The sequence below is a fragment of the Gastrolobium bilobum genome, unplaced genomic scaffold (assembly GCF_033153095.1).
Source record: "Gastrolobium bilobum isolate Gb01-03AN ecotype WA unplaced genomic scaffold, APGP_CSIRO_Gbil_v1 utg4030, whole genome shotgun sequence".
In the NCBI taxonomy this organism is placed as follows: domain Eukaryota; kingdom Viridiplantae; phylum Streptophyta; class Magnoliopsida; order Fabales; family Fabaceae; genus Gastrolobium; species Gastrolobium bilobum.
The window spans coordinates 277,107-290,876 of record NW_026898387.1 but is presented as its reverse complement, the minus strand read 5'-3'; the positions used below and the strand labels follow the sequence as shown (position 1 = coordinate 290,876).

The 13,770-nt window shown below is 31.8% G+C and overlaps 1 protein-coding gene across 1 annotated transcript; it reads left to right on the top strand.

The window, feature by feature from the left end:
* Positions 1–1,037: 1,037 nt before the first annotated feature.
* Positions 1,038–6,664, top strand: LOC133315628 (filament-like plant protein 4). Its single transcript, XM_061517290.1, has 6 exons — positions 1,038–1,163; positions 2,308–2,409; positions 2,885–3,125; positions 3,236–5,678; positions 5,869–5,911; positions 6,099–6,664. The coding sequence occupies exons 2-6, from the start codon at positions 2,314–2,316 to the stop codon at positions 6,549–6,551; spliced, it is 3,276 nt and encodes a 1,091-aa protein (XP_061373274.1). The 5' UTR covers positions 1,038–1,163; positions 2,308–2,313; the 3' UTR covers positions 6,552–6,664.
* Positions 6,665–13,770: the final 7,106 nt, after the last annotated feature.

The following is a 13,770-nucleotide window of genomic DNA, read 5'->3' as shown; positions in this document are numbered from 1 at the left end:
TTCGATTACTTGTTCATCCGCATGACCAATAATTATATACAATTATATATTGTATATTTATAAATATACACAAATATCTAAAAAAATGATAAAATTTTTATTTTAATATTAACAATAATAAATCACACATTCTTATCTAATAAAGAATCAAATAAAAATACAATGATCGTGATACGAGAGTTCAAGTTCAGTAAACGACATGTTTAACTATAAATCAAATCAAAATTTCCTGCATAATGTATAATTGAGATATATTAGTATTACATGTACGTAATATAAATCAATAAAAATATATATATTCAAATACGTTCATTATAATTATTTTTTTGAATATTTTTTTGAGATCGGGTCGGGTCATCGATTAAGTGATCGGGTTACCGATTTTCACGAAAACCAGCCGAGTCGCATCGGTTCTGATGCATGGCCGGTCTATTGCTTTATCCGGATCGATTATATGATCGGTTCATCGTTTCTTCGGTTGATCTGGCTGAACCGGTCCAATTTTATTAATATTGATGTTCACAAAAAAAGTGAGAAGACAAAAAAAATAAAATAAGATCCTTTAATTATAAGTAAAACATGAGAAAATAAGTGTAAAATTTTCTCATGAAAAAAATATTTTCCGAAATTAGAAAGTAAAAGAAAAAACAATGGCATGGCTTTCCTTCCCCGTATAGGATACAGCTCAGATGCTCGCTTAGTCGCTTGCTTCTGACACAAACAATTCTATGCAACCCAAAGGTCAATTCCGTCAAACTACCAATAACCTTTTTTTATCTTCCATTTGCTTTAAATAAATAAAAAAACATTTATTTATTTTATATCAGTATAGGTTGGTTAATCAAGATTGTAGAAGAAGAATGGAATAGTATTTAATTTACAGAAAATAAATAAAAATTTAAAAGGGAAAGGTATTTGGAGCTCCTCCATCGTTCTGCCTTTAAAGTTTCAAGAGACACCTACTAATTCCGATTAGGACCTTACCCACCCACCACCACACCACTCACTATCTCTCTGCCACCACAACCGCCATCTCCGTCTCCGATTCTAATCGAGATCCTCATTGCTCATCATTGCTCACTGCTCAATCTGTATATAGCATTGTTGCAGCAGCTAATTCTCTCGCCTCGCATTATCTTCGCTTGCATTTTTCCCCCTCCTCGGTAAGTTTTTTTTTTCTCTTTCTTCACATTAATCGGTGAATATTGTGGTTTGCTTTCTGGCTGTTTCCACTTCCTTAACCATTCCCATTGTTTTTTTGGCTCGCTGGCTTCGGACCCGAAACAGTTTCAGTGAAACCTCTTGCTACAAATCTTTTTTTTTTTTTTTTTTTGTTCCGTTTTCATGGATGATTTTTTCTTCTTCTTATTTTTTTTTTGTCGGTGACTTGAGTTGAGGTTCTGTTCCGTGTGCTTCCAATTAGAGCAGTTAATTCCCGAAGAGTTGGTATAATTCCTAATCTACGCTGCTCTAGGCCATACTTGATTTTCACTTAAACGAGTCTTTGATTAATTTGGATCTAATTTCAGCGATAAAGACCGTTAGGAATAATAAGTAATCATAATGAAAGCTCTCTTTTATCTATTTTTTTATTTTATTTTTAAAATACCCCATTAACTTCCTTTTGTCTCAAGTTTGAGCAATGAGTGCACTTGAGAGAAAAGAATATTATATATATTTTTTTCTTCATAATTTTGGTAAACGGTTAGAGCATGCGTTCCTGCACATTAGAGATGTTAGGGAAAGCGCAGTGGTTAGATCTTGGAGATCAATGTTGCATAAATAAAACTTGATATCATTGCCTTGTGGATGTGTTTTCACTGCAGAAACAGTACCTCCCTGCTTCAATGCATTACACCGACATAGTAATCTCACTCAAACCGGGACAAAAGCCTGGGTTCAACTCAATCTGCTTTTGCCACCAACAATTGCCAACGCACAATAATGCATGTTCATTTTCCGCATGTTGCGTTTTTTTTTTTTTTTTTTGACTTACGAATTTAAGATGTTGAAAATTTTAAGGTGTAAATTCCTACTTGAATATTCGTGTTAAAATCTTATTACGGGCTGTCTTGTCGTCATTCAAATCGAGTTATTGTGAACGGCGTTGGTTCAATGAAAAGAGGATAAAATAGAATCATTCCCGTGGTGGTAAGACGAGATAGTGTTTTGTGAAACGATGGAATTGATTATGGAGTTTGGATCACAGTCTGTTCTGTACTAGTTATGAGAATTTTGCATTGCCAACTGGTAAAACCCTCATCTAGCTATTAAATTTATATACTTAATTTTACATGGTGTTTATAGTTTCCGATGGACCGACGCTGGCCCTGGAAGAAAAAATCATCTGACAAGGCTGTGCTTGAGAAATCAGCTGCTACATTGGACTCCTCCGATGCTTCCAATCAGGTATATTTATTGGCATTTTCAGAAAAAAAATTTGTACCACGAAAAATTTCCCTTCTTCTTGGCTGCTATTTGTCAATTAAGGTCTTTTTTATTTTATTTTTAAATGTATAGTTTTTGCCACTTTGCATATGATCCGGTTATTATTTATTTATTTTTATTTTTGGGTTCAAATGTTCTCCAAGTTTCCTATTTTTTCTGTGCTTGTATTCAGTAGCCTTCTATTAATTTAAAATTATTCATGGCACGCTATTAAGCATATTTACACTTTCTGGACATTATTTATGTGTTATAGTTTCCTTGAATAAAAACTGTGGTTCTCCTCCTCTTCTTTGTGTGTGCGTGTGTCTCAAGAACTTAAAAATGGAAACAGCAAGTACACTCTTAAGTCTTTGGCTTTGTGGATTTAATGATGTGATTAAATTAATAGTTTTTTCTTCGTTTTCTCTTTCTTGTGTTGATTCACTTATGCATACAGGATAACAACAAGAAACTGAACTATGTCCAAATCTCTATGGAATCCTATTCACATCTGACTGATTTGGAGGATCAAGTGAAGTCATATGAGGATAAAGTTCAGACACTTGAGGAAAAAGCTCAGACGCTTGAGGATGAAATCAAGGAAATGAATGAAAAGCTGTCAGCAGCAAACTCTGAGATCAATACCAAGGAAAGCATGGTAAAACAACATGCTAAAGTAGCTGAAGAAGCTGTGTCAGGTAAAATGCTTAATGATTTTACCATCTTAAACATGGTAAAGCTTGAAGCCTGCCTTACTAGAAGTTGCTTCTTGTTGTCCTTGGAATTAAATTTCTATTGAAATCTGCAGGCTGGGAAAAGGCTGAAGCAGAAGCTTTGGCATTGAAGAACCATCTAGAATCTGTCACTCTTTTAAAACTAACTGCTGAAGACCGTGCATCACATTTAGATGGTGCTCTTAAAGAGTGTATGCGACAGATACGAAACCTTAAGGAAGAACATGAACAGAAAATACAAGAAGTTGCTCTCTCAAAAACCAAGCAATTAGACAAGATTAAGGGGGAGCTTGAGGCAAAGATAGTTAACTTTGAACAGGAACTCCTTAGATCTGCTGCTGAAAATGGGGCTCTGTCAAGGTCATTGCAGGAGCGCTCTAACATGCTAATCAAATTAAACGAAGAAAAAGCTCATGCTGAGGCTGAAATTGAGCTTCTTAAGGGCAACATAGAATCATGTGAAAGAGAAATTGGTTCACTTAAATATGAACTTCATGTTGTTTCCAAAGAGCTTGAAATTCGCAACGAAGAAAAAAACATGAGTATGAGATCTGCAGAAGCTGCTAACAAGCAACATTCAGAGGGTGTAAAAAAAATTGCTAAGTTAGAGGCTGAGTGCCAAAGATTACGTGGTTTAGTGCGGAAAAAACTACCTGGTCCTGCTGCACTTGCACAGATGAAGCTAGAAGTTGAAAATCTTGGCAGAGATTATGGAGAAAGTCGATTAAGGAAGTCTCCTGTCATGCCTGCTACACCTCATTTGTCCCCCCTACCTGAGTTCTCCCTGGAGAATGTACAGAAATTCCAGAAGGAGAATGAATTTCTTACAGAGCGTTTATTGGCAATGGAAGAAGAAACGAAGATGCTCAAAGAAGCTTTGGCAAAACGTAACAGTGAATTGCAGGCCTCAAGGAGTACGTGTGCTAAAACACTCAGCAAATTTCGAAGTTTGGAAGCACAACTTCTGACAAGTAATCAGCAGAAAGGATCTCCAAAATCCATCATCCAGATAACCCATGAAAGCATTTACAATCAAAACACAAGCAATGCACCCAGCTTGATTTCTATGTCTGAAGATGGAAATGATGACGCAGGAAGTTGTGCCGAGTCTTGGTCTACAGCAATAATCTCTGGACTATCCCAATTTCGTAAAGAACAGAGTACTGTGGAATCAAGCAAATCTGAAGCTACTAAGAAGTTGGAACTAATGGATGACTTTCTGGAGGTGGAGAAGTTGGCTGGTTTATCAAATGATTCCAATGTAGATGCCACTGTTTCAGTTTCTTTAAACAATAAGAGAACTGACATTGTGACCGATGATGTATCAGTAGTCACTGCTGACAAAGATGGTCTGTCTGAAAAGAATGGCGATTCAAATACACTGCAAAATCAAGTGTCTTCGGGTGCTTTGTTGTCTGTACCTGATCCCCAATCTGATGTTGATGGCTTCTTATTAACAGAGCTTAGATCAAGAATATTGCTGGTTTTTGAGTCCATGGCTAAGGATGCTGATATCGGGAAGATTGTGGAGGATATCAAACACGTCCTAGAAGATTCACATGACACTGTCATCCAGCACTCTGTGGGCTGCATTTCCCTGGATGACCAGCCTTCTGATGCTGCATGTGATAGGCAGGATAATCCTGAAGATGCAGGCTTAAACCTTGAAAAGAAGGAAACCATTTCATCCCCCCAACCTAAAGAATATGTGCATGTAACTTCAGATTTGGAAGCTGCAATTTCTCAGATTCGTGACTTTGTGTTGTTCCTAGGCAAAGAAGCAATGGCATTTCATGACATATCTGGTGATGGAAATGAAATGAGGCAAAAGATTGAGGAGTTCTCTGTCACCTTTAATAAAGTGTTATGCAACAATGCAAGTTTACTACAGTTTGTTCTTGACCTGTCTTACGTTTTTGCTAAAGCAAGTGAATTCAGATTTAATGTCCTTGGCTACAAGGGTACAGAAGCTGAAACTAACAGTCCTGATTGCATAGATAAGATTGCCTTGCCTGAAAATAAGTTAGTTCAAGACAATTCATCTGGGGAAAGATATCAAAATGGTTGTTCACATATTCTTAATCCCTGTTCTGATCCGGAGGTGCCTGATGATGGAAATTTGGTCTCAGGCTATAAACTGAATGCTACATCACAGAAACTCTCAATGGAGAAATTTGAAGAATTGAAACTAGAGAAGGAAAAAGCAGTAATTGATCTGTCAAGATGTACTGAAAATCTTGAAATGACAAAGTCTCAATTGCAAGAGACTGAGCAACTTCTAGCAGAAGTTAAATCACAATTGGCTTCTGCTCAACGATCAAACAGCTTGGCTGAGACGCAGCTAAAGTGTATGGCAGAGTCGTACAAGTCACTTGAAACGCGTGCCCAGGAGTTTGAAACTGAGCTGAACCGTCTGCTAATTAAGACAGAAACTCTGGAGAATGAGCTTCAAGATGAAAAGAGGGCTCATGAAGCTGATTTGGCCAGGAGCAAGGAGCTAGAAGAGCAATTACAGAGGTTAGACACCATCTAATATCATCACAAGTACTGAAATTATGCATTCTATTGATTGCAGATTTTCAGCGTTGTGTTTGTAGTGATCTAAATAGGAAAGTGTTTGATGAAAAGCAGGATTTCATATATTTAATTTTATGGAAATCTCTGTTGCTAGTTCTATATCTGATTTCTGTGTTACAATGTCTGCTAGGATTGAGGGCACAGCAGCTGATAATGACCTCAAGATCTCGCAGGTAAAGCTGTAATTCCATAGTGAATATAAATTACCATGTTGGATTTAGCATGTCATATTGCTAAATACAACATTAAGTTGGAAAAATCAGTATGTCATGATACTTAAAAATATCATAATGTTTATCTCAATCTGGGAATTCTTTAGATAGGTTGAAATTCTAAGATTGAATTCATTTTTTGATGCAGGATAAAGATTTGACGGCTGCTGCTGAAAAGCTTGCTGAATGTCAGGAAACCATATTTCTTCTGGGCAAGCAGTTAAATGCTCTACGTCCTCAAACTGAGCCAATAGTATATCCTCACAGTAATATAAATCCAAAAGTTGAAGGCTTCATAGAGGATGAACCTACTACTAGTAGCCCAAATTTTCAAGAATTAGGTGAATTGGAGATGGACAGTGCTCCTTCTGCTTTTGTGCAAAAACCGGGTTCGGAGTCCCCCGTGCATTTTTCCAACAGTTTATTTAGCCCATCAGATAACGAGTCAAACCTTCCAGCCAGATCTCCAGTACAGCATCCAAAACCAAAACACAGGCCTACCAAGTCAGCCTCTTCTTCAGCTTCTTCCGCCACTACACCAGAGAAACATGCACGTGGATTTAGTAGATTCTTTTCATCAAAAGGAAAACCTGCTCATTGAGCTTGCAGCTCGCAGGCTCTATGACAATTCATAATGGAAGCCTCACGTTGGTGACATTTGGAAAGCACCAAGGTCCAGACCCCTTCATGTTTGACAGAATTGAATTTTTTTAGGGGAGGTTTGTGTAGTTAAGGAGGGGATTCCATGAATATCAGGTGATTCTTGTATGTAACGGTTGTACATGTAACCATATGTTGTTTTCTTCTTTTCCTTTTCATTGGTTTTTTAGGTTCTGTAATTTAATTAGCCAACGACAAACGTTGACACAGTCTCTGAACTTTTACAGGATATATTGAATAAGGGTTTTATAAGAGTTATGTTATAGGAAAAGTGATTGTGTTATGTTATCGAGATTCGTTTTGCGTGCCGAAGTTTTTTTTTTTTTTTTTGCTGCGGGCTTCACAAAATGTTGTGTGTAGGAAACTTTTTGTGGTCGTGTTAAATGATAGATGATAAACTCATTAAATAATGTGTTGAATCTCACAAATTTATCCATACCTTAATTCTTTACGAGCAAAAATGCATACAGATTTTTCGAGTGGTTGCCATTTGTAATCAATGACAAAGATTTCAGCAAATACAACTACTAAAGGGTTACCGTTTTCTTTTTTTGCTTTTCGAATTGGTTTAGGTAACAGCGCAGCTTCGGCTTCTTGAAAAACATGACTTCTCGAACGACGAATTAGTGTTTAATTGAAATCTGATAATATAGTAGAAGATATAAGTGCTTCTTCGAGTGATGTTATGTATGTACTTATGCTAAAACGCCATAGCTTCCAACTAAAATTAAAATAACACAGTATGCCACTTTTACCTCTACTCTTACAAAGACATTGCCCAGTGCACTAAAGTTTGCCCTTACCTAAAGGCGATGCCAGGATTTTTTTTCTTAGGCTATATTATATATATATTTTAAAATGTACAATTGAAATAAAAATATATAATTAAATAAATACACTTACAATTTATTAATTTCACTACATAATTTTTTTTTTTTTGGAAACAACTACATAAATTAGAATATAATATAACATATCAAAAATATAAAAATAATTGAATTGACTATAAAATATACTTTATTTATTATACATTGATATCTAATAAATAATAAATATATTTGAGATTAACTAAAAAATTAAATTTTATAATTAATTTTTAATTCAATTCTTCCTACCTTGATTATTTAATAAATAATAAATATATTTGAGATTGACTAGAAAACAAAATTGGTTTTATTATATTTAAATCTACTTTGTACCTAAGTTTACTTTTATATTTTTATTTTATATTTTTTAAACTAACTGAAAAAATGAGATAAATTATTCTACCTACTTTTTTTTCTGCTTATCACTCTAAAAGATCATTAGATCAGAATCTTAATTAATATTTATTTTTCTCTCTTCTCTTTAGATTCTGAGCTATCAGTATTGGAGAGTAGACAAATATAAGCAGAAAAATAATAGGTAGAATAATTTATCCTCTAAAAAATATTACATTTTAATAAAACTTGGGGAAATTTTGTAAAACAACACTTGTAATAACATGATGATGGGTGGTGTCAAGCATACTACTCAAGCACTATATGGATAATATTAATAGACGGATTTAAAATGTGCAGGGGACGGTCACCCCGTAACCTTCTCTTGCTCCGTCATTGCATAACTATAAGTTACAATTTTCAAATAATATATATTGGACGGGTAGGATTATATTTATAAATTTTTTATTTATAAATTATACTATGTATTTCCGGAAGTACATTAGGTTATATACTATGTACTTCCAGAAGTACATAGTGAAATTTACAAAAAATTTGTAAACGGATCATTTCTCATATTGAACATGTAATAAAAATTGTGTTATGATTGATAAGCTTTAAAAATATATATGTTTTTTGTTACAAAAATATATATATGTTTTTCTGTTAAAAATTAGTAGAAGTTTTTGTTTTTATTTGCTAGGGGTGTCACTCATTTAAATAAGACCAATTCCATTTATGTTGTAGAGCATGAAAGTTTTTGTTAGCTCCAAATTACTCGCCTAGGAATCGAACTATTTTTTTATAGTTCTATTCCATTTTCAACTTAGTTAATAGGCATAGAATAAATCAATTTTTCTTATCATTTTTTAATTCTCAAACAAGTGAAGGGAATATCTTTCATTTTCTTCTCCTTCTTTCTCCTCCTTCTCCAAACTTTCAAAAAAGCCTAAATTTTTCAAGTTTGGGCACAACCCAATTACTAGCTCTGCCACTGCTTGAAGTCTAAGAAAATATTTTTTGACTTTTAAGAAAAGCATTAAAATTGTTTTTTCATGTCTTTACTTTATTTTATTTTTAAAAAAAGTATTAATTAAAATGTTTTTAAATTAAAAAAAAAATTCCTTCAAAAAGCTTAAACACACGGGCAATTATTTTCACTTCATTTTCTGAATAGATTGTAGGTATTATTATGTGTATGGATTATTTTTCAAATTATAAACAATGAGAAAAAAAAAAATACAGATTTTCATAGAGAATCTTGTACGTGTATTTGGGGAACACTGACACAGAACTATCATTAACAGTGGGCCCTCGTGTTTTAGGCCCAAGACGAGGGTCCCGGTATCTAGACTATTTTTCTTAACTTCAAATAAGTGTGAAATATATATCCAAAGACTCAAAACCAGAAAATGAAAAACATTCTGTTTTTCCCCTTATGTTATTTTTGCAAATTATGTCTTCTTCTGTGATACTGCACATTTTCGTTTGAAATCAAGCATTGCTGTTCAATTAATCAGCAATTACTTAATAAAACTTCTTTTCAGGAACTCTGAAATTGGCTGCTGCTATCAGATATTTATGAGTTTCTTTGTTTTTGTGAAAGCGCTTCAATTTTTAAATTATTTTTTTTTGTTTTTGTTTTGTTTCTTCTTGTATACTTCCCTCCGTCTAACAAACTCGAAAGACAAGTTGCACAAGGTGGAAGAATAGCCCACAATTCTAGAATGTAAAATTTAGGAAAATTCACAGAATTGAACCATTGGCGATTGAAGTTTGCTTTCTAATTGCATTATTTAGTTTGATTCAAAAAAAGATGTTGCATAGTTCAGCTCGCGATTTAGGCTTTGTTTGAGAGAGTTTTAGGAGGGGAAAGGAAGAAAAGTGAGAGTTTTAGTAAACCCTTCTCTTACTCGTGAGTTAAAAAAAAAGAGGGGAAGAGTTTGAGGATTTTTTCTAAACCCTCCAAAACCCTCCTTCTTCTTACAATTAAAGTTTTCTCAATTCGGAGGATTTGAGGGAAAAAATATTAAAAATTACTTATCTATCTTTAGCATTAAAATGTTAAAACTACATAATTGTGAATCATTTTTAAACACGATATTGTTAGAAAAGTCTCAAATACCGACAGAATTTATTGACGAAAAATATTTCGTCAAAAATAGTGATGAATTTTTTTACAAAAATCATATACGTCAAAAAATTTTCGTCAAAACTAAAGACAAAATTAGAGACGGAACCAGATTTTGCCGCAATTACTAACATAAATTTTGTACGAAAAAAAAAATCAATCAAAATTATTGATAGAATCTAAATTGCGTCGAAACTTTTAACAAAAATATTTCTGTTCAAAATTTTGATGAAACACATTTCCATCGAAAAGTTTTGAGGTAAAACAATTACGTCAAAATTTTTTACAAAAAATATTTCTGTAAAAAATTTTGACGAATTTTTTTTTGTCTGGCAAAATTCTTTTACGAAATCTAAATTTTGCCAAAACATTTCACAAAAAAACATATTCATCAAAATTTTTGACGAAAAATTTCAACGAAACACATTTCTATCGCAAATTGTTGACAAAAAAAATTTCATCAAATTTTTTAATAGAATTTAAATTCCGCCTAAAGTTTTCGACGAAAATATTTTCGTTAAACTTTTTGGCAAAAAAATGTCGAAATTTTTAACGAAACACATTTCCTTAAAAAAATTTCGACGAAAAATATTTCCGTCAAGTTTTTTGATAAAAAACATTTCCATCAAATTTTTCAACCGAACGTGTTTCTGTCAAAAAATTTCGACAAAAAATATTTTCGTAAAATTTTTTGAGGAAAAATATTTTGACAAAAAATTGTGACAGAAAAAATATTTTGTCAAAATTCTTTACAGAATCTAAATTTCGTCGAAAGTATCGAATGAAACATTTCCCTTAAAATTTCTAAAAAAACAATTTCTGTCGAAATTTTCGTCAGAACACATTTCCATCGAAATTTTGAACGGAAAACGTTCCGTCAAAATTTTTGATAGAATTCTTTTTTCATTTAAAACATTTGATAGAAAATAAATTTCGTCGAAAATTTCGATAGAAAATTTATTTTTGTAAAAATTTTCCTTAGTTGAAAAATTCCATCGCTTTTCGACGAAAAATATTCTGATGAAAAAAATAATTTTGTGATAAAATTTTCATCATTTGCAACGTAAAAATTTCATCGAAAATATGATTTTTTTGGTGTTGTGAAAAGTACATAAATAATTTTGTTAGAAATTTTAAATTTAATTTAATTTGTAAAATATAATAATTATATTAATTTTAAAAAAAGGTAAAATGGTAAAAATATCTCTTTAATCTTTCTTTATCATTTTTTTAACTCCCAAACAAGGGAAGGGAATATCCTTCAATTTCCTCCCCTTCCTTTCTCTCCCTCCTCCTTGAATCCCCTTCCTTCTCCTCCCATCCAAACTCCCAAGCTTTAAGGTTTTGACCAAATTATTAGAATAGAATAAAACGGGTCATGAACACCCGTAATTTATCATAGTCATATACTAGAAATCGAGGATCCGTGAGTAATTCAATATGGTAGACTCAAACGTTGATCACATATTGGAACGTTTAAGGGATTTCAATAGTTACAGTATTATACTTGTATTTTATTTTTGTAATTTTTAGGAGTTCACAAAATCAAGCATATTTTATATAATTTAATATCTTCTTTTTTCTTACAGTGTTTCTTGTGTCTTTTAAGACTTTTTTGGGCATTCTTCAAATAATACTTGTTGTATTGTATTTAAAAATGAAAACATTGTCTACCGAAAAAAAAATGAAAACATTCTGTACAAAACAAAATGAAAACATTAATTTTTTTAATTAATTTCAGATCATTATTTATGAAATTAATTATTTAGGCAAAAAATATCCTTCCTTAATGAATTTTTTTTTTCTTTTTTTTTTTAAAAGAAATATATATATATAACTTCACTTAACTTATACGGAAGGACCAGGACCCCTGAAGCTGAAGCCCCATACTAGCAATTCAAGCACCAGTTTGCACAGGCACTAGCCTCCTTGAAAATGTGCTTAATTTTATTAATTGAGAATAAAATATAGTTAAGTTAAGAAATTACGAGGATAAACCGAATTAATTCTGACGCGTAGAGAACTCTTATTTTCATTCTTTGAATTTTTTCAATCAGCTATTGTAGTGAGGTATATAGCTCAACAGATTACTAATTTTACGCGCCCATTGAATAAAAGGGACTCCAAGGTGCGTAGTTTCTATATTTTATTTTCACATGATTTAGATCAGGAGTATTCATAAACCAATCGAATCTGATGAAAATAAAAAACTTAAGAAAAATATCAAAAATTAAATAAATTGAAAATATGAACATTTAAATTTTTTATTGGACTAGAAGAATTTTGTTTCGATTTAAAAAATACCAATCCTAATGGGATTGTTTCCCTAGTTAGAAGGGAGGCTGGTCAAGTTGCTGGCCGTTCCTCTCAACCTCTGCAGTTTTCTTAATTTTTCTTTGTTGTTAGGGGCCTATCTATTAAAAACAAATTGATCGAATCTAAATTGAACCAAACTTACAACATATATATTATTTTATTTATGAATTCACCGCACCACTTATATTTATATATTTTTCATTTTTAACGAAATGATTAATTTACATAGTAAGAATAACAACTTTTACGCACCTTAATCATTGTAATTGAATGGTAAAAAACGAATCCAATAAAACTAGATCGGACGACTCTTCTCCACAAAATCGATTTAATCCAATCTACAAATACCCACCCAAAACTTGAGCAAGATATGGTTTAAACTTTAAATTCTAAACCGACCAGGGAGTACCCTACAATATAACCCACCTGCCCGACATGTGGGACTCCTTGTCCAAAAATCAAAATTAACAAACACAAGTTCCATATTTAAATTATAAAATTATATATAAATGAAGATATAAAACTCATAATTTTTGTATCAGTAAATTCCCTTCCAAATTTATACAAAATCATATTGATGAATGCTTTGGTGTGTTTGGATAACTTTAAAAAAAAAAGACATTATGATATAATTTTCTAAAACTATCTTTTAAAATTTACTTTTTTAACTTATGAGAAAATTACTTTATTTGTTTTTTTAAAAATATTTAATTTTTTCAAAAAAATTTATACATACGTTTTAATTGAAAAAAATATTTTCTTTTAAAAAATAAAGACAAATAGGTCCTTAAAATATATAATTCAATAGCTTGATGTATAAAATGTTTTTTTTGTTGAGATTTGCATATTTAAATTTATAATCACTAAAAGTGAATATTATAGGTTCCAACTTGATATCAATTGTGTAACAAATTTATTCATATGCAGTTTATAACTCCCTAAAAACTATCATTTTACCTCCTCTCTCGAACTCTTAAACCCTTTTTCAAAAAGGGTAGTAGGAGGATCGAACATATATTCAGTTTTCTGACGCTAACTAAGCTACTATTATTTAATAAAAATTTATTATTTAATTTATCCATATTTTTTGTAGAGTGCATCCTTCCTTACGAAAAAAATCAAAGAACAAAATAAAATCTAAAACGGGGAATGAAATACAAATTTATTTTAAAGAATATCACTACTTTATTTCAGAATTAGAGGCTGATTTTTAAGGACATGTTATATTTTTAAACTTTTTTGTTTACAAACTCTTACAAATTACATTATCTTCTCCTGAGAGAACACTAATCACACTATCTTCTCCTGGGAGAACATAGTGTAATTTGCATAAATTTATAAAAAAAAAATTTGTAAACGAATCCTTCCCAATTTTTAATCTTTAATCATGTTATTTCGATAGACATTATTATAAGACTAAGGGTCAATTTAGATGAGTTTTTACAAAATAAAACGTTTAGAAGCATTTTTTAAAGGGCCAGGTTATATTTACAAATTTTTTTATTTACAAACTC